General features: G+C 39.1%; 1 protein-coding gene across 14 annotated transcripts in view; it reads left to right on the top strand.

Moving 5' to 3' along the window:
* Window positions 1-27,043, top strand: part of R3HDM1 (R3H domain containing 1) — a 168,176-nt gene that overhangs the window by 64,999 nt on the left and 76,134 nt on the right. For 11 of the 14 annotated variants that reach the window (XM_036420859.2, XM_045575673.1, XM_036420862.2 and 8 more), the window contains exons 2-7: window positions 4,148-4,356; window positions 7,131-7,341; window positions 19,369-19,410; window positions 19,879-19,968; window positions 24,853-24,967; window positions 26,596-26,674. In XM_036420859.2, the coding sequence (XP_036276752.1) occupies window positions 7,171-7,341; window positions 19,369-19,410; window positions 19,879-19,968; window positions 24,853-24,967; window positions 26,596-26,674 (497 nt within the window). In that variant the 5' untranslated portion in view covers window positions 4,148-4,356; window positions 7,131-7,170. The remainder of the gene's footprint in view (window positions 1-4,147; window positions 4,357-7,130; window positions 7,342-19,368; window positions 19,411-19,878; window positions 19,969-24,852; window positions 24,968-26,595; window positions 26,675-27,043) is intronic. The other 3 variants (XM_036420858.2, XM_036420866.2, XM_036420857.2) reach the window with 2 other exon arrangements.

Genomic DNA, 27,043 nt, shown 5'->3' with positions numbered 1-27,043 from the left:
CTAAAGGAGTTTATCAGTATTAAACTAGCATTACAAGAAACAGTAAAAAGAATTCTTTAAGTGAGAAATAAAGGTCAAAACCAGAAGTAAAATATTCGAAAGAAAATAATCTCACTAGTGAAGGCAAACAATGGTGAAGATAGTAAACCAACCATTTATATCTCTAGTATGAAAACAACTAAAATGGCAATAAGTACATACCTATCAATCACTTTAAATAAAAATGGATATATATATATATATACACATACATACATACACACACACACACAGGGTGAGAAAAAAGTAGATTTACACTCCATGTGGAACATAATACAATAACAAAATAATAAATTTTGTGTGTTTCCACCCTCGGTGTGTATATACATGGATCTGTTGGACTGTGTGTGTTTTCTCTCTCTCCCTCCCTCTCTCTCTCTCTCTCTCTCTCTCTCTCTCTCTCTCTCTCTCACACACACACACACACACACACACACACACTCACACAAACACACAGGAATATTCCTCAGCCATGAAAATTAAATTTTTCCATTCGTGACTACATGGATAGAACTAGACGGTATTATGCTAAGTTTAATAAGTCAGAAAAAGACAAACAGTGTATCATTTAACTTACGTGTGGAATCCAAAAACTAAACAAACAAACACATAGATACAAGAAAACTGATAGTTGCCAGCGGGGGATGGGCTGGGCAAAACAGTAAAAAGAGGTTACGAGATAAAAATTTATTAATTAGAGGAGAAGATCCAAGATGGCTGCTCGGGTAGACACCAACCGCAGTAGCACACAACAATTTCAATGGAATACAACTAAAATGTAGAGTGGACATCGCCCAGAGCTACAGGTAGTCGACTGACTGGAAATTCTACAACAAGAAGGAAAGAAAACCAGAAGGAAAATCAGAGGAGCTGAAAAAAAAGCCCAAGGTACGGAGACATGCTGCGCGCGGAGAGGTCACAGCCGGAGAGGAGGAGAGGGCTGGGTGCTGCCTGGCGTTCCCTAACAGGAAGAAAATAAAACCCCCAGCCTGGGCTAAACCCCCGAACCGGCAGTGCTGACCCCCAGTTATGAGCCAGACCCTGGGGACCCAGGTTCCGGCGGGGGAGACAGGGCTGTGAGGCAGAATCCCAAGCGAGCAGCGAAAAGCAGGGCCCCCAGAGTCGCATGCACATTGCGCGCAGAGGACTGAATGTTGACTCTGATGCTGGATTACCCTAGCCGGAAGAAACAAAGCCTCCGGTGGCACTGAGCCTCAGTCCGGTCTGCTCTGAACCCCAGTCCTGGACCAGACCCTGGGGACCCAGGCTCGGGCAGGTGGAGACGGGGTTGTGAGGCGGAATCCCAGGGGAGTGGCGAAAAGCGGAGCCCCCAGAGTCGCATGCACTGCACGCAGAGGACAGTCTGTTGACTCTGATCCTAGACTCCCCTAGCGGGAAGGAGGAAAAAAAAAAAGCTCTAGACTGGAGGAATGCCCCTGCCGGACACCAGCCAGCCAGGCACTGGCAGGGAGCCGGGCGACGGGGCCCCCAAGGGGGGGGTGGTGCCCCTGAGCCATCGACCTCTGAGCGTAGGCAACGGAGCCAAGACCGACCCCGGCAACAGGCTGGAGCAGCGCAGGAGCCCGCGGAGAACAAAGGGGTGCCACAGGCCAACCTGCTAAGCTCCCAGGACAAGGAGGAAGAAACCAAACTTCACAGTGTGAAGAAATCAAGTGAGAACAAAAGATAGTATAATTACTTAAGAAAGAATACAAAGATCTTGAAAAATCAAAGACTAAGTCAGAACTCAACTCACCAGCCAACATTGCAACATAAATGCGTTTAAAAAAAAAAAAAAAAAAAAAAGGACAGAATGTTGGAACAGCAGCGACCAGGCCTAGAGTGCCCAGGCACAAAGCAGCAACGGCCAGGCCCCAGGGCAGCAGCAGCCAGAACCAGAGCAACAACAGCCAGCACTGGAGCAGCCAGACCTGGGGCAGTGGCAGCCATGCCTGAGGTGGAGGCAGCCAAGCCCAGGGGGGCCAGTCCAGGAACACCCAGACCCGGAGTGGCCGGGCCCGGAGAAGCCGGGCCCAGAGCAGTTGGGTTGGGAGCAGTAGCCACGCCCAGAGCATCCAGGCTGGGAGCGGCCAGACACGGAGCGGCCGGGCCCAGAGCAGCCGGGTCTGGTGCGGCCAGGCCCAAAGCAGCGGTTGCCAGGCTGGGAGCGGCCAGGCCCGGAGCAGCCGGGTCTGACACGGCCAGGCCCAGAGCAGCGGCTGCCAGGCTGGGAGCGGCCAGGCCCGGAGCAGCCGGGTCTGGTGTGGCCAGGCCCGGAGCAGCTGCTGCCAGGCTGGGAGCGGCCAGGCCCGGAGCAGCCGGGTCTGGTGCGGCCAGGCCCAAAGCAGTGGTTGCCAGGCTGGGAGCGGCCAGGCCCGGAGCAGCCGGGTCTGGTGCGGCCAGGCCCAAAGCAGCGGTTGCCAGGCTGGGAGCAGCAGGCCCGGAGCAGTGGCTGCCAGGCTGGGAGCGGCCAGGCCTGGAGCAGCCGGGTCTGGTGCGGCCAGTCCCGGAGCAGCTGCTCCCAGGCTGGGAGCAGCCAGGCCCGGAGCACCGGGTCTGGTGCGACCAGGCCCGGAGCAGCTGCTGCCAGGCTGGGAGCGGCCAGGCCCGGAGCAGCCGGGTCTTGTGCGGCCAGGCCCGGAGCAGCGGCTGCCAGGCTGGGAGCGGCCAGGCCCGAAGCAGCCGGGTCTGGTACGGCCACGCCTGGAGCAGCAGCAGCCAGGTCCAGAGCAACTAGGTCGGGAGCGGCGGTGACCGGACCCGGAGCAGCTGGTTGTGGAACGAACCAGAACGACAGAGGCCAGGCCCAGAGCAGCCAGGCCCGGAACAGCTCGCTCCTCGCCTGCCCCTGCCCCATGGCTGCCTCTCAGACATGGCTGGAAACTTTTGTGGGATCTTGAGGGTCTGCTGAATCAAGTGATGAAGGCTTAGATCTGGATGTGTTGAGTTAGTCTAGGGCTGGGGTGTTGATCTGTGAGTGCCATGGGTGGGGCCTGGATGAGGCAGGTTGACCTATTTGGAAACGTCTTTTGTGTGAAATGTATCATTGGGCATGTGATGGTATTATTGATATGAGAAAATGCTAAGTAACTGATTTACTATCTGAAAAGTGATTTACTATCGGGGAAAGGGAGGGAGGAAGAGACTGAACATAAACTGCACCTATGGATGAGGACAATGGGGGATGGGGAGGGGGCGGAGGGTGGGGTGGGAACCTGGTGGAGGGGGGAAGAAATGAGGAACCTTTGTAACAATATGAACAATAAAGATTGATTTAAAAAAATTATTAATAGGCCACAGGGATGTAAATTACAGTATGGGAAATACAGTCAATAATATCACAGCAACTTTGTACGGTGACAGATGGAAACTGGCTTTTTCGTGATCACTTTGTAAGCTATATAAATGTCAAGTCACTATCATGTACCTAAAACTAATATAATACTATGTCAACTAAACTTTAATTAAAAAGAGCTTTACATTCCAGAATATAAAATAGACATTGGAGGGTGGGAGTAGATGACACAGAGAATTTTGACATTGACTTTTCAGATGTCTTTTAAAATAGTCATTTCATCCTTTGGAAACATTTGCTTTTAACATACAGTGTGGGATTCTCAGAAAATGTTAAGAGATTTATTACAGCCCTACATTCTTTTGAAAATCTAGGGTTGTGATTATTATTCAAAATTACAGTCTTTTAAGTGTAAGAAGCTGTAGCTCTGGAAGAAAACTCTGAAAGTCATAGTTCTTGTAGTCAGATAATCCTAGTTGTTATCATAGGCAAACTTTTATTTTCCTTATCTGTATCTAAAATAATATCTTCCTTACAACACTGACCACATACTAAGTACTAAATATAGGTTAGTTACCTGCTTTCTTCTCCCTTCTGCTTTTACTGATATACTCTCTAGTGGCCTCGGTGACTTATCTGGGCTCACAAAACCAATACATGTCAGAATTAGTTGAAATTGAGTATTCTGACTCTTGTTAAGGACAAGAATAAAAAAATCTCCAACAAGTAATATCTTTAATTGTCAAATTACTGTATAGTGTTCCATTTCACTTGAATATTTTGTTAAAATGTTTTCATTGCTTTTCATTTTAGGCCACTGAAAGGTATGATATATTTGATCCACGGCAGATTATTTCAGTCCAGGAATCTACAGTGGTGACAAGGACATGGGACTCCTCCTGCCAGATTCCAGATGGTTCAATACAATTGACATCCTGGCTGACAACTGTGAAAAAGAACCTTGGATTATTTTTTTTTATTTTTGTGGGACACCACAATCCAAAATCCATAGAACACATCAGGTAACCTCTCTTCTTAAGAAAAAAAAGTTCCTTTTGTTCTTTTATTTTTGTTTTCTAAATCTTACACATAAAAAGCAAGGTGCCGCTGAAACCGGTTTGGCTCAGCGGTAGAGCGTCAGTCTGCGATTGAAGGGTCCCAGGTTTGATTCCGGTCAAGGGCATGTACCTTGGTTGCGGGCACATCCCATAGGGGGTGTGCAAGAGGCAGCTGGTCGATGTTCCTCTCTCATCGACGTTTCTAGCTCTCTTATCTCTCTCCTTTTCTGTCTGTAAAAAATCAATATATATATTTTTTAAATCATAAAAAAGCAAGGTGCCAAGGGTATTTTAAGTAAACCTTTCCTCCTTAGCTTATTGATTTTAGAATGAAACAGTTGATCTGGGTAGTGAGTATAATCAAGGTAGACATGCTCTTTATTCATTTGAGTCTACCTGTGACTTTAGAATTTATTTCTCTTTTTTAAAACTTTTCATATATATTTACCCCCTAGATTTTATATCATGAAATTTTTGTAAATATAGGAAAGTTGAAAGTTTTACAGTGATTAAACATATAACCACTCCTAATTCTACCATTAACATTTTATCATACTTTCTTTAACCTGCACTTGTATACATATATCCATTCCTCTGTCTGGCCATCAGTATATCTTAATTTTTTTATACATTTCAAAATAAGTTGTTCTTGTTCTCACTGCAGAAAAATTGGTAATTATGTGAGGTGATGGGTTATGTTAATCATTTAGCAATATATACTTGTGTTATATTATCATGTTATATACTTTAAACTTAAACATGATCATAAAGCTAGAAAGAAAAAGTTGTGTGATTTTTGTTTTTTGTTTTTTCTTTTTATTTTATTTTTTTATTAAATTATTATCTGTGTACATATTTTACCATTGTGCACCCCGCCCCCATACATACCCACCCTCCCCAGAGTTTTGTATCCATTGGTTGTACTTATATGCATGTATACAAATCCTTCGGTTGATCTCTTATCTCCCCCAGATCTCCCTCCCCTCCCCACTGTAATTTGACAGTCTGCTTGTTGCTTTACTGTCTCTATGTCTATCTTTTGGTTCATCAATTTATAATGTTCTTTATTATTCCTTCTTTTTTATGGCAGCATAGTATTCCATTGTGTAGACATACCATAGTTTTTTGATCCAGTCATCTGCTGACAGGCACCTAGGCTGTTTCCAAATTCTTGCTATTATAGATTGTGCTGCTATGAACATAGGGATGCATATATCCTTTCTGATTGGTGTTTCTTGTTTCTTGGGAAGAAAAAGTTGTTTACATCAACTTCAAGTTTACATTTTCTAAAATGATAGATATCTCTGATACATTTTTATTTGATATTCAGTGTAAAGTCTTCAGTGTTTTTTTAAACTCGCTAAAAACATTAAATATATTGCCATCTTATCTGCTTGCTCTCCTACAGAGTCCATTTACTAGACCTTCTGGTAATATGTATTGTTTGGCATTGAATCACATAAATCAGGAGAGTGGGTTGTTTTTGTGTGGGGGAGGGGGGGGGACAACGGGATTTTAAATATATTTTATTGCCGAAACCGGTTTGGCTCAGTGGATAGAGCGTTGGCCTGCGGAATGAAAGATCCCGAGTTCGATTCCGGTCAAGGGCATGTATCAATACATTGGTTACGGGCACATCCCCATTCGGGGGTGGGCAAGAGGCAGCTGGTCGATGTTTCTCTCTCATCGATGTTTCTAACTCTCTATCCCTCTCAATTTCTCTCTGTGTAAAATCAATAAAAAATTTATTTAAAAAAATAATAAATAAATTTTATTGTTTTTCTTTTTTTTTTTTTTTTTTTCACGGAGAGGAAGGGAGAGGGATAGAGAGTTAGAAACATCAATGATAGAGCCGCCTCCTGCACACTCCCTACTAGGGTTGTGCGTGCAACCAAGGTACATGCCCTTGACCGGAATTGAACCTTGAGTCTTTCAGTCCGCAGGCCGACACTCTATTCACTGAGCCAATCCAGTTAAGGCAAATCAAGAGAGTTTTAAATTCTTGCCAAAGCCGGTTTGTCTGCGGACTGAAAGGTCCCAGGTTCAATTCCGGTCAAGGGCATGTACATTGGTTGCGGGCACATCTCCGGTTGGGGGTGTGCAAGAGGCAGCTGGTCGATGTTCCTCTCTCATCGACGTTTCTAGCTCTCTATCTCTCTCCCTTCTTCTCTGTAAAAAATAAATAAAATATTTTTTTTAAAGTTTTAAATTCTTGATTCATAAAGCCAAACAGTTATCAATCCAGATATTCAACTGTATTTTGTATAAAATGTTGCTTTTTATTTATTTAATATTTCATAATTGCAGCGTAATTTAAGAAACTTAGATTTTGAGAAATCTAGACAAAACTCATAATAGGAAAATATTTTCTCACAGGATGATATTTATATTATTCATTTATAGAAAAAAATTTCTAATGTTATCTAAATATACATTTATCATACCCCAACCATTGCTTCCTATCTCAATATGGCTAATGTTTCTTAAGAACTTCCACAGGTGGTCTGTGCATGAAAACCACCTCATGCCCTTATTACAGTTTTTATCTCAATTGTATTGATTTTTTTTCTTTAATTTGAGCTGGTCTGGCACTAATATATTCCTTGAAAGCAGTTTTGCTTTTCTCTGGGTATACCCAGCATTATTTCTGGGACACAGAAAGTACTTAGTCAGTATTATGTAATAACTCAATGTAAGAAATGTTAAATTAATTTTTTTTTCTTTTCTTTTTTCCTAAGGCTTCAGGTTCCCTGTAGAATTCTAAAATAACCTTTGCTGATGAGGATGTCTGATATTGTTACTGTAAAAAATGAAACTGAAACAATGAAGGACTTGGAGGCAGAAGTGAAAGATACAACCACAGTTGAAACTCTTACCAAATCAGAGAACTATGGGAAGATTTTAGCAGAGAAGAATGAACATTGTATTGACAACAATATTGATTTTCAGGTAAATAGGATTTTTCTCTCTGGATACAAATGCTGAATATTCTATATATAATTACCTTCTTCATAGAAAACTCACTTTCAAGATAAGCTGCCCCATTGAGATATGCTTATCAGCCAGTTTTTGAGCCATTTGGATTAGCTGTGGGGTCAAATTCTTTTATTTTCTTGTTTCATGTAATTTCATTTCTGTGTAGCAATATTTTTTTTATTGGCTTTCTACGTTTTTATTCCACTCTGCCCCTAATCAGTATTGTTTGAGTTCAGAATTTAACCAAACAGCTCTTAGAGATTAGAAGAATAGAGAGATGGGAACTGCAGATGTTCTTTTGGCACAAACAGCCTTCAGGGGAAGCTATCAACCATGATTGAGAAAAAAGATTGGAGAGGACAAAAAAACCACTTAAGGCTTTTGATGTTACACATATATAAAGACTAGAACTAACCACTGTGAAGGCTTTTAATTCCAGGCATAGAAGGAAATTGAGGAATTGGTCAAGATTCAAGATAGGTAAAATTGTTTCAAATAGTACTTAAAGTATTTACTTCTAGGTGCTCCAGCAAAGGGCCAGCAATTTTCAAACAGAATTTACTAAAACTCTATTGTGTTTTCTTTTTTAAACATGATTTGTGAGTTGAAAAATGGAACAGGGCTCAGTTGGGTGCAGTTTCCATTTCACAGGGAGTCAAAAGAAGGCCCTCCCTAATATTTAACTGGAAGTTCTAAAACTATTTTAGACAAATGGCTGGAATGTAGGCTAGATGAAAATGGGAGCATCTACCAATGGTCCCTCCAGCATGTAGGCCCCAAGGGAGTTAGACTTATTATGGTGACTCGGGGGTCCCAGAAAGAATGTCCAAAGAGTCAAGCAAAGCTGTAAGGTCTCTTTTGACTAGACTCAGAAGTCCCAGAATGTCACTTCCTCTGTTGTCTTTTGATGACACATATCAATAAAGCCAGTCAAGATTCAAGGGACGTGGAATTGGATCCTTACTAAAGGTAGTCCCTTAGTTTACCACAAAAAGTTATCTTAAAATATCTTTTAACACTTCTGTTTTGGTTTAACTCTATGAATATAGAATTCTACTTCTGGCAGAAATATTCTATAATTCTGTATCCTAAAGACTAGAGGGCTACATGCTAAAAATTATACCTTCATTTTATATAAGTAAAGAAGGGTCTTTTTAAAGTTATTTTATTAATTCAGTCAGAAACTTTTTATTACCTATTATGTGTCAAAATGATAGTAACTCATATACCTATGAAAAAGCAGGCCTATTAGGTAAGTATAGTCAAGTTGTAATTATCTAACAAATTGGGAGAAATACTATTTTTTTTTTTTTTTAGTCATTCTTAGTAATAGCACTTCTTAAAACAAAAAAATTGCCATGCCTGTAGTTAGTACACTGAGTGATGGCAGCATCAATCTTAGTGCATTTCTGATTGAAGTACTAAAATATTTCCTTTTAGTCTCTTTTCTATACCTGATGTTCACGCTTCCAGTTTATGCTTACCAAACAAGTGATTAATTTGGATTATTGCATTTCCTCCCAGGTCTGTTGTGTTGCTCTTGTCTATAAGTATAAAAACATTTTAATGATCACTATCACTAGATTATAGCCCAGTTGTTGGTACTATAGGAAAGTTTCATGCATTCTCCAAACACTTACTGAAAACCTATTCTATGCCAAGAAAATCATTTTAATAAAGAGCTAATATGCTAATGGTCAGGACACCTTAACGAACGATTGCAGGAGGCTGCCTGCTTGTGCACGGCGGGGCATTGCTCTGGAGACAGGCGGAAGCAGGGAGGTGTCCAGAGGAGGTGGAACCATCCCATACTGGGGAGGGCAGGTATGAGAGACCATAGCACCCCACCACCACCAGTCCTTTGCCACCCACTGTACTCAGAGCACCCCACCGCCCACCTACCAGGGGAAGGAGCACAGCGCAGCAAGTGAGAGGCTTCCACGCTCCCCTCCAGTGCCATGACAGGCAGAGCCGCCACATTGCTCCGGAGATGGGGCAGAAGCGGGGAGATGCCTGGAGAAGGCAGAACCAGACTGAGGAGACTTGAGGGACTGAGGACGGGGCTTGAAATGGTCAGAGAATGACAGAGGGGTAAGGGGCTGGGCCAGGCGCACTGGAGCATGGAGAGGCAATGTCAAGGCAGGGGAGCAGGTGGGTGGGCGGGGTCGTGTGATTTCGTACACTGGGCTCCTAGTATTATAGTAAACAAAAATGGGCATGGTTTCTGTAAAGATCGAAAAGAGAAACAGAGAATATGAGAATTAATTTTATGTTCAACGGTTGAATACAATATGCATAGTTTACTCAGATGTTTATTAAGAGTGTACATGTGAGACTATTTACTCTACTTGGAGCTTTTTGAGGTCCAAGGATGCCTCTATGCCAAGTGTCTGGCAAGGGACTTAGAGTCTAAATAACTTAATACAGAAGAGATTTAAGTAATGGATATTAGGAATAGAAGTAGATAAAACTAGGAAAAAAATTTTACCTAATGTAAAATAAAATCAACTGGTTATCTTTCATCTTACTCTGGTATTACCTATTATAAAATGTCTTTTTTTTCTAGCATACTACTTAGGTATTTCATCTTTCTTTGGTACCTATAAGATACTGCCTAAAAGTTTAATTTTAAATTAGAACTATTATTTTTACTCAAATTTAGATGTGTGTACCAATTATAATGTAGGTTTCCTATTAAGAATTTTGAATAAACCAAAAATTTCTTTCCTGTCATTCCTGAAAGTCAGCTACCATGAATATAACTTATATCTATTGTCTTGCTTCAGCAGAGTAATATTTAAAGTAACTTAGGATAATGGAAATGTTTTCCTGAAGAACCGTACATTTCATCCATTTCCAAGTCTTAATTTTCCAACTGTCCCCTTAGTAGTTTATTTAGAAAAAACTCATTTTTAAATGAATGGTTGTCATAGCTTCTTTTATACCATAAAGAAATCTTACGATTTTCTACTGTCTATTAAGGAAAGTATTTACATACTATATAATAAAAGCCTAATATGCTAAATGTCTGGTCGTCCAGTCATCTGTTCAACCAATCAAAGCGTGATATGCTAAGTCTGCTGAGCCACTCACTATGATATGCACTGAACACCAGGGGGCAGTCACTCCAACTGATAGGTTAGCTTGCTGCTGGGGTCTGACCTAACAGAACTGAGCAAGTTGGGCCAGACACATCCTAGAGCCCTCCCTTGGTCCCTCCCCAGCAGGTCAACCTCCCAAGTTCTTCCCTGACCCTGACTGTGCATAGGTGGGGTCCTTCAGCCTGGCCTGTGCCCTTTCGCAATCCGGGCCCCCACTGGTGCACGAATTCGTGCACCGGGCCTCTAGCAAAAAAAATAATTTCTTCAAACTAGAGACAGGCCGGCAAACATTAGACCTCACTTTAGACTAGGGGTGTCGAACTCAATCAGAGAAGGGGCCAAAATCTAAAATCCAGCTTAAATCGCGGGCCGAATGGTTTACTGAACAGTCATAAACTGTCATTGTGATGGAAACGCAGCGGAGTGCAGTGATGACAGCGCGGTGTGGGCCACATTGCAAGGCCTGGCGGGACGGATTTGGCCCGCGGGCCTTGTGTTTGACACATGTGCTTTAGACAGTTCCAACTAGAGATGATCTCAGAGCTCCTTGGTCTTTTCTTTTATAAATAATTCTACCATGTGATGCATTACTCTTTAAAAATGTATATTTTTATATAAATTTTAGGACTACTTAAGAATTTCTTAAGATTACTTTAGAGCTAATTCAATTAGTGTGTGTTAATGTCAAGAAGATAATTTTCCCACATGATTGCCTGAAGTTCTAAATTGTTCTAAATGAATATCCCAAATAATTATGAAAAGATTTTTTGCTTAGTAACTTTTCTACTGCCATACACTATTTCTATTACAACAAACTTTTAAGTTATATGTTAACTTTTCTATGATCATTAGGTATTTGAAACTTTGTATTAATGAGGTGTCAGACTTCTAAATCCAGAAAAAATTTAATATGTTAGACTACTATTTTTAATACAGGATAATTGGGGTGGCGGTTATTTTGTTTCCTTTTGTATAACTTATTTGTATGGCTTTTATTGTGTGATTTTTCTCAGAGGTAGATTTCTTAGATTAAATTTAGGTAAATTGTTGATTTTTTTTACTGTCATTTATTTGAAATATAAAATTAGGAACCTTGTGTTCTGCTTACTTATTAAAGATTCAAACTCAACTTTCTCACTTTTTTTACAGTTGTATCTTTGTACTTGGCAAATGCTTTGTCTGAGAGTATTCATCTGTTTATATGTGCATATGAACATTATCCAAAGCATATTTTGGAAAAGTTCAAACAAACCCTCTCTTCATAAACTATTGTTCAACTATTTGTTGAACAATAGGATGGCCAGTTCAAATTGTGTTGTTAACCCTTTTTGTGGAGGATAAAAGAGAACTGATTTTTGTTAACTAGGCTTTAAATGTCAGAATGCATGAACAGCCTCATATACATATATATATATCTCCTGTTGAAGTGGGTGTTTAATATATTCTCAGTTTCTGTAATAAGGCCTTTGATAATTAAGATGAGACTTTTACATCAAGTTTCTTTTGCATTTACTTAAAAAGGGAAAGTAAGGGATAAAAAAAGCAATGCCAACCCAATAATATTATCAGAAAAACTCATGGTACAGGCCACACTTCTCCAACTTGAGGTAAATGGGATAAAAATGCAAAGATGTTTCTGTTTAAAGGGCTGAATAAAGTCTCTCTATTTAAAATCATAAAAATCTCAACTGTTTTGCTATTGACAGTGGTCGGCAAACTCGTTAGTCAATAGAGCCAAATATCAACAGTACAACGATTGAAATTTCTTTTGAGAGCCAAATTTTTTAAACTTCTAATGCCACTTCAAAATAGACTCGCCCAGGCTGTGGTATTTTGTGGAAGAGTCACACTCAAGAGGCCAAAGAGCTGCTTGTGGCTCATAAGCGGCAGTTTGCCGACCACGGGTCTAACAGATAAAAATGATGTATGTAATTTAACTGGTACATAGTTAGAGCCTAGCAATGGTAGATGCTATTAATAATATACCTTTGCCCTGGACAGGTGTCTCAGTTGGTTAGAGCATCGTCTCATACACCAAAATTTGATTACTGTTCAGGGAATGTATGGTAGGCAACCAGTGGATGTTTCTCTCACATTGATGTTGTTCTTCTCTCTCTCTCTCTCTCTCTCTCTCTCTCTCTCTCTCTCTCTCTCTCTCTCTCTCTCTCTCTCTCTCTCTCATCAATGAAAACATCCTTTAGTGAGCACTGACAAATAATAATAATTATTATTATTATCCCAATTGTTTTATTATTAACATTAGCACAACTATTTGGCTCCTCAGATTTTGTTATCATGCAATATAGATTCTTTTCCTTTGATAATGAAAAGTAAAGATGATTTCTTTACTTGCCCCCAAATTTCAATGGAGTAGGTTTTGTTCTTTGTATTAAGTTGCCTATCTTTATAGTCCTTTGTTAATATTTAATAATAGCAACTTTTTTAAAAGTCCACTATTTCAACTCAGAAAATTGTTTTTTCTGTTATTATTCCAGTGGAAATTATCAACCTAACCTCTGTTGTTTTCACCGCTCCTGAACTTTGGCTAGATATTTAACACTTTAATCTATACTAATAAAAGAGAAACATGAAAATAAATCATCACTTTGCTACACCCACAAGCCATGCCCACTAGCCAATCAAGAGAGAGTATGCAAATTAACCCAACCAAGATTACGGCCAGCCATGGTGCTGGAGCAAGCAGGAGTCTTGGGTTGCCCTCAGTGATGGAGGAAGCTAAACTTCCTGCCCTCGCCAGCCCTGGCCTCCACTGAAGGCTACAAATTTTCAAATTATAGAAGATAAATAAATCCTAGGTACTTCCTTCCAGCCTGGCCTGGCCTCCACTCAAGGAGGCACTGGAAAAAAAAAAAAAATGAGGGGCTGGGACCTTGGGCAGCCAGGTAGTAATCAGGCCAGGATGGGATGGCAGGGGCCATTGGGAGTAAGCAGACCAGCAAGGGGGGGAGAGGCAGTTGGGGGTGAGCTGGCCATCAGTGGGGGTCATTTGGAGGTGATCAGGACAGCGGGGGGGAGTAGTTTGGAGTGAGCAGGTCTGCGAGGGGGCAGTTGGAGGTGAGCAGGCCAATGAGGAGGTAAAATGGAGGCAAGCATGCCAGCAGGGAGGCAGTTGGGGGTGAGCAGGCTTGCCCGGGGCAGTTGGGGGTGATATGGCTGGTGGCACATTTGGGGGCAAGCAAGCTGGTAGTTGGGGGCGAGCATACCGGCAGGCAGAGTGGTTAGAGGCAGGCAGGCAGGTGAGTGGCTGGAACCAGCAGTCCCAGGTTGTGAGGAATGTCTGACTGCTGGTTTAGGCCTAATCCCTGTAAACCGGCAGTAGGACATCCTTTCAGGGGTCCCAGATTAGGGAGGGTGCAGGCTGGACTGAGAAACACACCCCCACACCACCCCACCACCCTGTGCACAAATTAAGTGCACCAGGCCTCTAGTTTATATTCTCCCACATAATTACTATTAGTCCTTACTGTTACCTCGAAAAATAGTTTGAAATATTACACTCTTCAAGGTGTATTAAGGGCCTTACTTGAAAGGTCAACCATTCAGTTAATTCTGTTCATAATAATTAGAATAGCAATTGATCCTCTTTTTGTAATAAGTTAGATATCATATTAATTGAGTGTTATATTTATGGTTATTTTTATGCTATCACACAATGTAACACAAGGATTACTGTTATTTCTTAACAATATAATAAATCTCATGGTTTATGATGTCAGTACTTTCTTTCCTTTGACCATAATGAAACATTAAATAGACCTAACCACCTTGTTTACTTTGTTACTAGTTGTAAAGCTCCCTGGTTTGGAGTAGTAACTAAGATAAAGTATTTTGAGGATTTTTCAGATTCATATTCTGAAGTAAATTTTAAATCTGTTTAAAGTTAAACTAAAGACCAACATACTGAAATCATTAAACAGTTTTGTTTCTCTTTGCTTTCAAATTTACAGGGCAGTAAATTAAAAAAAACAGTTGTGTGTTTATTGTAATACTAGAGGCCTGGTGCATGAAATTCGTGCACAGGGTTGGGGGTGTCCCTCAGTCCAGCCTACACCCTCTCCAATTTGGGACCCCTAGAGGGATGTCAGCCTCCCCGTTTAGGTGGGATCCGGCCTAAACGGGAAGTCAGACATCCCTCGAGGGGTCCCAGATTGGAGAGGGTGCAGGCTGGGCTGAGGGACACACCCCCCCACCCCACCTGTGCACGAATTTCATGCACTGGGCCTCTAGGCCTATCTAATAAAAAGGGAATGTGTTAATTGACTCTCACGTCATCACAAAGATGGTGGTGCCCACAGCCAATAAGGAGGGAATATGCTAATTGACTGCCACGCCCTCAAAGATGGTGGTTCCCACAGCCATAAGATGGCAGTACCCAGTCCCCTCAGCCCCACTGGGGCAGCAGGTGCATGGCAAGACCAAGCCTGCACGCAGTCGGGTCTGGCCAATCCGCGTGTTGCCTTCCCCTGATCTCTGGGTCACCTCCTGCCCCTGAGGATTCCCAGACTATGATAGGGGGCAGGCTTGTCTGAGGGACCTCCCCCGTCCAATGCATGAATTTTCCAAGACCCTAAACTAAAGAGCTCAAATAAAAGTCTTAGAAGAAAACATATGGGAGAGATTTTATGACATTGGATTTAACAATGATTTCTTACATGTGACATCAATGAAGCTAGCCAGGAGGGCTTTCTCAGTCCCCAGTCCACCTCCAAGACACCCCTACCTCCCAGGAGTATCTCCTATAAACTGCACACCCACGAGAGAAGGGGACAAGGAATTGAAGCTGCCAGAGCAGTTTTAAAGTTGACAACTTTAAGGAAGCAAACAGGGCTGACTGCAAAACCACAAAACGGACAAAAGTAGGTTGCTGAGACATCCCCCGCCCCCCCTACCCCCCCAAAAAAATTTCTACATCTCAACAAGCTCCCATTGACAGGCCTGTGAGGATGTAAGATGCATAAGCCTAAGAGAAACGCAGCAGTACTGGTGAAGGAAAACAATCATTAAACTGTGGAAGCTACTCTAACCAAATGATTAGGGAAACTAGGCTCCCTGCCTCTTGACTGTGTTCCAAGAGCACAGGCCTTCCGTGACATGACAGCAGAAACATACAGCCCAGAGCAGTGCCTGGCTGGTCCTGGCCCTACAGACAATGGGAAGAAAGAACCTGAGCCAGTTCACTTTCACCAGAGAGGAACCATGACATTTCTAAGAAAAGAATCAACACGGTCTATCATTGGGCGCCATTTCTAGTCTTTAGAAACTGTGTATTTGGGTTCAGGGGGGTGGGCGGGTTTCCATTTGAAACCCAGGGACTTCTGTGGATCTTCACTACCATCTTCACTACCATCACCTTTCATGGAAGAAGACCCTGAGGAAGAAAATGCCCCAGAGAGGAATGTCCTCTGTTGTTAACCCATCTGATGACATTTCTTCCCAAAAAGATTCTGAGTCGGCAGGAAGAGCTCAAGGTAATGATCAACCATTTTGGAGTTAGATTCATAGAATTCAAAGAGTTACAGCTAAAAAGTTTTTAAAGTTGAGCTGAGCTGCCCTTCCGTTTTCAGAGACCTGCACCTAGGGATCCAGTGGTACAGCCAGGACTCAATCCTAACCTACCACCATGTGCTTTGTCCAGAGCACTACGCTGCTTCAATCATGACCATTTCCAATTTACTTGGCCTGACTACCCTAAAAGCATCATCTGCGTTTCAGTGTATATTACAGCAAAGTCAGGCTCTTTTTGCTGAGTCTTATAGATGCTAAAAAACTTGCTGAAATCTGCAGTAGATATTTACCCTATGTTCATAGAATCATTATTCACAATAGCTAAAACATGGAATCCATCCAGATGCGTCCATCAACAAATGAAAGGATATTCCATTGTATTGAACATTATTAAATAATACCCTCAAATATGCAATATTATTTTGCTTTAAAAAGGGAGGAAATTCTGTAGCAATATGCTACAACATAGATGAACCTTAAGGTCATTATGCTAAGTTAAATAAGCCAGTCACAAGAAGAGTGACTTATATCAGGTAGTCAGAATCATAGAGAGTGGTTGCAAGGGGTTGGGATCAGGGGAGAATGATAATTATTGTATGTTTAATGAGTTCAGAGTTTAAGTTTTACAAAATGAAAATAATATTGATTGTGGTGATGGTTGTACAGCATTATGATTATATTCAATACCACTGAACTATATACTTGAAAATGGTCAAAATGTTAAATTTCATTTGTGTAAATTTTCCACAATTAAAAAAAAAATAGGTGAAAGGTGTCCCTCAAATAAAATCTATTTGAGATGAGTGGGTAGGTGGAAAGAGATCAACCAAAGAACTTATATGCATTATACATACGTGTATAACTCATGGAGACAGACAATAGGGTGGTGAAGGTTTGGGGCAAGGGATGGGAGCAGTCTAGCAGGAGTCAGTGAGGGAATAAAGGCTGAATTTTTAAAAATAATTATTTTTATTTAAAGCCAAATCTAGCTATCAAATTGATACCAAAAATATAAAACAAAGGTTATTTTCTTTTAATAAACCAAATTTGTTTCTCTCCTTTGTTATGTGTGCATGTGTAATGGTAAGCTTTCTGGTATATATTATGTAATTTCAGTTCTTTGCTATTTGAAATGAAATAGTGACTTTTATTGAATAATGGCGCTTTGGCAGTTTATACTTTACTTATGAAGTAATGTATTAGTTTTTTATTGCTGCAGAGCATATTACCACAAATTTGGAGTGTAACACAATACCCAATTATCAACTCAGTTGTAGATACCAGATCTGTAGGTTAGAAATTAGTTTGGGCTCAAGTAACCTCTCTGTTTAGGATTTCAAAGGTGTTGGCTAGACTGGACCCTTACCTGAAGCCCGGGGGTTGGGGGGGGGTATTTCTGGGCTCATTCCAGTTATTGGCAGATCTCAGTTGCTTGCAGTTGTGGGTCTGAGGTCCACATTTCCTGACTGACTGTAGCTGAAGGGCCACTGTGCTCCTAGAGGCTGCCTGCGGTCCTTCTCACAGAGCCCCTCCATCTTCAAAGCAAGCAATGGTGTGTCACTTCCTTCTTGCCCTTTGAATCTGACTTGCCTTTCTGCTCCCAACCAAAAAATGCGGCCGAACTAGCATAGCTCAGTGGTTGAATGTCGACCCATGAACCAGGAGGTCAAGGTTCGATTCCCAGGTTGCAGACTCAGTCCCTCGTGGTGAGTGTGCAGGAGGCAGCTGATCAATGATTCTCTTGTCACTAATATTTCTATCTCTCCCTCTCCCTTTCTCTCAAATCAATAAAAACATTAAACAACAAAACAACAAAACAAAACTAGTAAACTGAAATAACTTGACTAGGGTTACCTACTAATAAGCAAAGCCAGAAATTTAAATCCAACTCTACATTTGAATAGTTTTTACTTGACAGTTAATCATCTCTTTTATTTTAAAAAATTTTATCAGAAAGTTTTGTACCCTTGATACTTAGAATTATAAGGAATTAAAGCAGAGAACAGTAGTAAGTCACAAATTATTTTCTCTTCTGCCTTTTTGCTAGCATTCATCTATTGATTCTCTCCCAGTTTCTCTTCAAGTCCTTTCTCTATGTAGTATAACTTCTTTTAATTCTATTTTTGGATATGAGTTACAATTAGAAATTTTCTTGAACAAATTATAGAGTAAATCGAAACAAAAGACAGTACCAACATGCAGAAGCTCTTAGACAGTATGGCCATGTGATATGTGGTGTATACATGATATTTTCTCTGTAAGAAACAAAGTCATTTTTCTTTATTTTTTCTATTTTCCTTTTGTGTTGGTTACTGCTAATTTGTATGTAATGTGTGTAATCCAGGATCAGAATCTCAAAAATACAATGCTCTTATCTTAAGAACTTGGGGCTCAGAACGAGGGACAGGACACGCTGGTACTGCAGATTCTCAGTTCTTTGGTTCTGCAGGGATGGCTCTTTTGGATGTTAGAGTGACATGATGACTCTTCTTTCATATGTGAATATACTGATCTAGATACTAAGGACTTTTTATCTGTTTTATGTTTGGTACAAAACTGGCTCCCTGCTTTAATGAATATAAATGATAGGTATCTGGATCTAGTACTGTTTGGGGTTGTGGTTAGAGAGGTAGATTGGAAAGGGGTTGGAGGAAGGAAAGTGTGTTTAAAAACCATCTGGCTCTGGTTTAGAGTCATTTCAGCTGCTTTTCCAAACCAGAGCCTGATATCACACACTAGAACTTTTGCTCCATTGGGTTCCCCAATTATGTGATTGGTGATTTGGCAATCATGTTGACGTGTGTTTTGGAACTTTAATCTCTTTTCTTTATATCTGCTTCATTGCCTTAACCCTGGACCAGGCAAACATGGTTCTGTGACCAGTAAACTGGTGGTGTACTTCAAATGGGGCTGAAAAGGCTCAGAATATAGGTGGTTGTACTCTGATTCAATGTGCTTTTGCAACATTCTCCTTAGTATGTTTGGGACTTTGCTGAGCACAGCTATGTATTTAAAATTCCTCAGGATTTTTGTAGGGTTTTTTTCTCCTAACTGCCTAAAGTGTAATATGTTATAATATACTGAAGAAATATATTTTATTTTTCTACTACCTTAGAAGTTACCTTGTAATTTCATTTAGATCAATTCACACAAAAATTGTGGTAATTTGCTCACTTACAGAAAATGCCAATTCACAGAAGGATTTTAAAAGAATCTTCTACAGGTGCTTTTGGGAGGAATCAGTACATTTTTACTTAAAACAAACTTTGATTTCTTCATACAGTTAGTTTCTCTGTGGTTTGGGATTATGAATTGAGAAGAAAACTTTCTGTTTCAGTATGAAATTTAATATAAATCTTTCTTATGTATTCAGCGGCCATTGCAGTCATTTGGACAGACAGGAAAAAGGTCTAAGGTATAGTAAATATTTTGTGCTGGCATGCCAAGGGCCGTCCTTCATGCTTGATGAATCCTTATTTTCATATAGCGCTGCATCAGTTTAGTTTTGTCATATTTTGTTTGGGGCAGAAAGCTTATTTTTGTTTTATTTGGGTTTTGTCTTGCCTAGTTGCTTTTGTGCATTGCTTTTGTACAATATTTTTAATGGTTTTTTAATAGAGAAAATGGCTTTCTCACCATTCTTTGGGTTTTGAAATTGGAATTATTCCCATTCTTGCTATTGCTATAATTTTCAAAACTGCAATTGTTTGTTTTCCCTCCTAACAATGGATTTTAGAGGTAATTAATGATATATATAACTTGCACATTTCACCTATGCCTATATGTGGCAGAAACTATAAAGACTTAAGAAACTCTAGGGGGCTTTTGGTTGTACACCCCAGATTTTTGAAATGTAGTGTTAATTTTAAATACTTTTCTTTAGTCAAGCTCAAAGTTAAAGCTAGTTCGGAGCCTTGCAGTATGTGAAGAATCTCCACCACCCCCTACAGCAGAGATATCACAGGAGAACCAGGTAAAAAAAAATATATATTATTTACAGACATGGTGGAATAACCTGCCTCCTGGAGAAATTTTTTCATAAGGTTAAATAAAGTTGTAAAACACTCTGAAATCAGTTTTTTTAAGTTGTATGTGCATGTGTGTGTGTGTTATATGTGTTTTTACTAAGAGAATTCATTTGATAATACATGATACAAGATACACATGAAAAGTGGGAAAACCTTGTTATGTTACTCTAAGGTTTAGTATAATGATTTCTCTCTGGGAAAACTTAGGGATAATATAATTAAGTGGGACTATGGCTCTAAGGGAGTTATAAGTTATTTTAGAAAAGTAATAAAGTAGTACCTTCACTTAGTGAAATTGTGATGAAATTTTCCCTTTTGATTTTGGCCTTTATAAGTTTGTCAAATACTGCTTGTGTGTGAAGAGGAAATTACCCAAGATGTCTGCTTGATATATTATTTTATAGTTAAGCTGGATGCATGGTGAAGCCAATTCTTATATTAGCTTGGTTCTATTAGTTGTCTTGAAACTTCTAATTCTTTTTCTGTCTATGCTTGTAAAATGTAGAACTACTGAGATTCAAGCATACAGTTTGGTTTGCCTTTTGTATTTTTAATGCTATGACTACTTTTCTGTTAATCTTAGCTGTGGATTGACATTTGCCTTCTCTTTTATGGGCATTATATATTAAATATGTTTGGACTCTTTATCATTATTCATCTGTGATGATAACTTTGGCTGTTAATGGCTTGTTCTACTTTTTATGAGTTTAAGCAATATAAAATCCTTCTGTATCCCAATAATTAGTTTGCAAAAAAAAAAACCAAAAAAAAACCTCATTTTGGATAAAGGAAAAGGCCATGATAAGTTGTATGTCTTTTTTTTAATAAATAGCAATTGTACATTTGTTGATTCAGGCGAAGACTTATGCTTTGCCTTGATTTAAAAGATGATACTCTTAAAAGCCTATTCTACATAATGAAGATAGTTGTCACATATTTAGAAGAGGCCCAGCCAATGTTGCTCAGCAGTTGAGCATCAATCTATGAACAAGGAGGTCACAGTTCAATTCCTGGTCAGAGCATATCCTGGGTTGTTGACTCAATCCTCCGTGTGGTGCATGCAGGAAGCAGTCAGTGATTCTCATCATTGATGTTTCTCTCTGTCTCCCTCTCCCTTGCTCTCTGAAATCAATAAAAATATGTATTTTTTTAAATAGATTATTTGTCAGTAAAAAATACAAAAAAATCCATTTCTTTTCAACTGTGATCTAATGTTAGGAACATAGGGTTCAGAATTTATTTGTGATTTATCTACAATTTAAAAACAGAAGAAAGTTATATGCATTCATTCTATAAAGTAAATATTTTTTAACAATAAAATGACAAAATTTTCTAAGAAAAGTAGAAATAGTCAAAATATTTTACTAATATTCGTTTGTGGATTTACTAAGGACTATTGCCTGAGAACATTTTCAAATGTTAGCCTTTGGCTTTTGCATGGTTGTTGATAAGGCTGAAGAGTTATGATGCACTCTGAAAGAAATTTAATAAAATTGTTTTTGAAATAGAAATTTTAAAAAGCTCTTTTGTACAAATTAGAGTAAAGACCGTGCCTGTCCAGGGTGGAATAATAAAATGTTTGTTTGTTTTTTTAATGTATTCTTTCTGTTGTCAAAAATGTTATACCATCCTAACCTCATGGACTAATTAGTCCAAGGAGACTAAAAATATGAGAAGGGTCAGGCATTCATAAAACTGTTAAAACAGAAAAATGCATTCTTTTTGAGAAAAACTATAATCTGATTGTTTTTTTTGGGGGGGGTTGTTTGTTTGTTTATTTTTTCAGTACATTTTACCTATCTAAAAAATATTGAAGTGAAATTATTATAGCGCTACATAAATTTAGCTAGTGAAAATTTATATGGGAAAAAATATCAGGAGTGTCTGTTATAAATTAATGTATATACTGTTCATCTCAGTTAATAATTTTTGCATTCATAGTTCAAAGACCCATTATTCCACTTAATACATTTGTTCTCAATTTCTCTTGAATACAGTAATTTTTGTCTTTTGAGATAATAGCCTACTTTTACCCTTTCACTGAATTTTTTCCAAGTCTTGAGTTAACTAAATTGCACCTGAATGGTGTACATGAAATGTCCTAGTATTTAATCCTTGATGGTAGAAACACTTTTCAACTAATAATGCTTGCTTCAGAATGTGATTTTTGAGGAATCTATATGGAATAAAGCACATTAGTCAAAAGACTGAGCAGCAATTATTGATAAAAGAGAGATGTTAACTTGTGTCTAATAAGAGCTTATGAGAGGGAAGTGACCAACAAATGTCAATGGCTGAGTGAAGAAGAATAAAGAAATTACAACTTCCTATGGAGATGTTGCTTATTTATAGTCAGAACAGTTTGTGTATGGATTTCAGTATTTAAAATATGCCTTGTTTATTTGTAATGAAAACAAGGTCTCATTATCAATTGAAGCCAGATCTCAGTACATTAAGCCTCTAGATTTTTAAACACAGTTCATCTTGATAAAATAATTTAATATCTGTAATTATAATATACAACTTTAGTAGGGGAATTTAGAAATGAAACCTGATAGTCATTGGGAGTGCCTTTTGTGGCAGTGTAAATGTGAAATCTTTTCTTCCAACCTAGATTTCATTGAGTAACAGGAATAGAAACTGTAAGTCAGGAACACTTCTAATATTCTATTTCCAAAACATACTTCTGGGATTCACTTTAAAATATCTATCTTACAGTTATTTTAAAAATAAGGAAAGCAGATTAGAAAGAGTCATAAGACAACATGATGTATCTTGATAATATTATTATGCTAAATGAGATAAATCAAGTGGAAAAGGATAAGAACCATATTATTTCACAAAAAAGCAACAAACAATTCTGACCAGTTTGGCTCAGTAGATATAGCATTGACCTTTAAAATGAAGCATCTCAGGTTTGCTTCCAGGCAAAGACACGTACCTCAGTTGCAGGTTCGATCCCTGGCCATGGTTGGTTCACATGCAAAGACAACTAGTCAGTGTATCTCTCTCACATTGATATTGATATTGATATTGATATCTCTCTATCTCTATCTCTATCTCTATCTCTTTCCCTCGCCCTTCCCCCCTCACCCTCCCTTTCCCTTCCACTCTCTAAAAATCAATGAAAAAATATCCTTGGGTGAGGAGACTGACTAGATTTCTGGTGGTGAGCACACAATAGAATATATGGATATATTATAAAGATTTACACCTGAAATTTATAAATGCTATTAACCAATATTACCCTGATAAATTTTTTTTTTAAAAAGGAAAGTTACTGCCGAGACTGGTTTGGCTCAGTGGTAGAGCGTCGGTCTGCGGACTCAAAGGTCCCGGGTTCGATTCCGGTCAAGGGCATGTACCTTGGTTGCAGGCACATCCCCAGTAGGGGATGTGCAAGAAGCAGCTGGTTGATGTTTCTCTCTCATCAACGTTTCTAGCTCGCTCTCTCTCTCTCTCTCTCTCTCTCTCTCTCTCTCTCTCTCTCCCTTCCTCTCTGTAAAAAATCAATAAAATATTTTTTTTTAAAGGAAAGTTACTAATGAAAAAAATGATTATCAGTTGATGAGTGTATAAAGTTCAGCAACTGTAGTGAAAATTGCCAGTACATAGCTTTTGCACTGTATTTTGAACATAAATTTGAACTGAGATGGAAGGGGAAGCAGAATTGAAGAGATGAAAATAGCACTCAGCAAACCTGTAGGAAAAAATACTATATTTGACTGAAATTTTTTGCCAATTACTATTTCAAAAAAAAAATTTTGTGGTGTGCGTGGTCAGAGATGTTTAACAGAAATCCCAATGTCTAAAAGTTTAAGAACACTGAAATTTATATTCCCTTTGATATTGACTTACTGCACTTTTTACCATCACCAGCCATCTCCCAGAGAAGAGGAGTAATTGATTGATGTTTTTCATCACTATGGACAACAGTGTAATTTAGTCTACAATTAAACTATACTTTTGTCTTTAGTAGAAATGATTTCGAAGTTATTCTGCCTTTCTTGATAATTTTGCGTGAATAAACAGAGCTGTGTGACATTTACCATTTTAGGCTATATGAATTAATTTTCACTAATTCCTTTGGGTTCTGAAATTGCATGTGACAAGATAGTTTTAAAAATGAAATGTACAATAGAATTAGTTCTCCTTTTTAGTCTTATACAATGTGGTTCCTTTACAGTGAATTACTATGAATCAGGAAGGAAAGCAGGCTTGCTTGAAATCCTTATATACTTTATGGTGTTTGGGGAAGAACAGTGATATATAAATTTCAAATAATGAAAAGTCGTGTAAATTTGGTTTTGGATATTTTGTACTTTTTTTTTTTTTATATATCAAGAGAATGAAGGAACGTAAGATTTACCTATCTTTCTCTTCCCCCGCCCTCAAAAAAAGTACGTTTTACTAAGTATTGATTTGATACTTATGTCTTACTGTTGTCATAATTGATAATTCTTATACCTTTTCTTGGTATCTCCATTGCAAAAAAAAATAGGTTAAAAAGACCTTGGTTCTGATTCTCCAGGAGTTTTGCAAGTAGATACATTAAAACTGTTATAGGAAACATTTATTTTCTCTAAAATTATTTCCAGGATATGTTTCAATTGACATAGTCAACATTTTAAATTTTGCTATCTGGACTTCAATAAATACGGTGAAAATATTTTGAAGTTGTATTCTACTTTGAAGAATCTAAATAGATAAAATAATAGTTGTGTGTGTTTTTTCCCCTCCACACACTTTTGTGTTGCTACAGGTGTGTGGTATTAACTGAATTATTCTTTTTTTTTTTATTATTTAAACTGATTTTTACCTTCCAACAGGAGAAAATTCAGATCCAATTAACACAATCATTTGAAAAAGAGGAGAAGCCCTCAAAAGATGAAGCAGAAAAAGAAAAAGCCAGTGATAAGTTACCCAGAAAAATGTTATCAAGAGGTTTGCAATTTATTTTTGTGGGTCTTTTTTTAAAACATAATTTTAGTGTCACTGTTGGTAATTCCATTCCTTACCCCTCATCTTACCTAATAATCTACAAACATGTAAATTGACTGTACCTCCACTATGCCCACAGCCAATCAGGAGTGAATATGCAAATTAACTCAACAAAGATGTTGGGTTAATTTGCATATGCAGTTGCGGAGTTGCTGGGCAGGAGTTGCTGGGCAGGGCAGGACGCTTGCTATAAGGGGGAGGAGGGCCAGAGGAAGCTACAGGAGCAGTGCTAAGGCTGGAAGTGGGGACTTGCAGGATCCCAGGCGTCCAGCAGTGAAGCCAAGGGAAGAAAGGCCTATTCTTGCACTAATATTATACAGTGGGCCTCTAATGTGTGTGTGTGTGTGTGTGTGTGTGTGTGAGAGAGAGAGAGAGAGAGAGAGAGAGAGAGAGAGAGAGAGAGATACAGAACAGACAGAAGGGATAATATAGTACTTGCTAATCTGCACAAAATGGAATAATACAGTTCTGAACATCAGTAAGACACATTCATTAAAAAAACTGCAACACATTGCAGAGTCACTGAGGAAGATAATTGTCTTTATCTCTTATTGGTCTATCTACTATTGAAATAATAGAATTACTATAATTTGAATTCGGATTTCACTAAAAATATTACTTATTTCCTTATGATACAAAGAGATGATGCCCTAGCCAGGTGACTCAGTTTATTGGAGTCTTATCTGAAAGAAAGGTTGAATTCCTGGTCAGGACATGTATGGTGGGACAATTGATCTCTCTCTCTCTCTCTGTCTCTCTCTGTCTCTCTCTGTCTCTCTCTCTCTCTCTCTCTCTCTTTCTCTCTCTCTCTCTTTCTCTCTCTACCTTTCTCTCTCCTTCTTCCTCTCTCTCTCTATTCCTCCCCCTTCCTCTCTCTAAAAAATTAATAAAAACATATCCTCAGGCACTAATCAGTTTGGCTCAGTGGATAGAGTGTCAGCCTGCATACTGAAGGGTCCCAGGTTCAGTTCCGATCAAGGGCATGTACCTTGGTTGCAGGCACATACCCAGTAGGGGGTGTGCAGGAGGCAGCTGATCGATGATTCTCTCTCATCAACGTTTTCAACACTCTATCCCCTCTCCCTTCCTCTCAGTAAAAAAAAGGAAGAAAAAAATCAATGAAATATATTTTAAAAATAAAACATATCCTCAGGTGAGGATTAAAAAAAAGAGCTGATGGCAAAATATTCATGGAAAGCAGAATGTTTATCTTTCATGATAAATGTTAAGGGAGTTCACCATCTATTGCACATCTATAAAAGTGCTCTTTTAATTTACAAATTCAATTATGCTGATCAGTATTATAAATAGCATAAAAGGAAGAAATAAAGATAAAAAATTTTTAAAGAATGTGCATGTACATGCAATTATATAAGCCTACATCTGTTCATTATATGGGAATAGAAAAATAGTAGCCATCTAATTTCATAATAAATTCTCTTTTCCTACTTTGTTAATCTTTTTCAGTGTGGACCATCTCATTTTATTTAAGATACGTATCATGTGTAAAAGGGAATGAGATTTATTTTCAAACAACTTTATACTGTGTTTTTGTGTTGTTGTTTTTTTAGATTCCAGTCAAGAATACACTGATTCAACTGGCATAGATCTACATGAATTTTTAGTAAATACATTAAAAAACAATCCCAGGTAAAAAATAAATTTATAAGATTTATATTGCTTTTAGAATATCATAATGTGCTATGTGTGTCTCCATTACTGAGTTAAAAGTATGCTAATAATAGCCTAGGTGGTCATTATACCCTAACGCATTATACACTAGTGTCACAAGATGGTCACGCCCACAGTGGAGATGGGGCTCTGCAAGGGAGGGCGGTTATAGATGATCAGGTGGGCAGGGGAGGACAGTTGGAGGCAATCAGGCCGGCAGGGGAGCAGTTAGGCATCAATCAGCTGACAGGGGGGTGCAGTTGGGAGCCATCAGCCCAGCATTGGAGTGGTTAGGGGGCAATCAGGCTGGCAGGCAGGCAAGTGGTTAGGAGCCAGCAATCCTGGATT

This window comes from Pipistrellus kuhlii, unplaced genomic scaffold, assembly GCF_014108245.1.
Source record: "Pipistrellus kuhlii isolate mPipKuh1 unplaced genomic scaffold, mPipKuh1.p scaffold_m20_p_7, whole genome shotgun sequence".
In the NCBI taxonomy this organism is placed as follows: Eukaryota; Metazoa; Chordata; class Mammalia; order Chiroptera; family Vespertilionidae; genus Pipistrellus; species Pipistrellus kuhlii.
The sequence above is the reverse complement of the archived record's forward strand: the minus strand, read 5'-3'. Positions and strand labels throughout refer to the sequence as shown.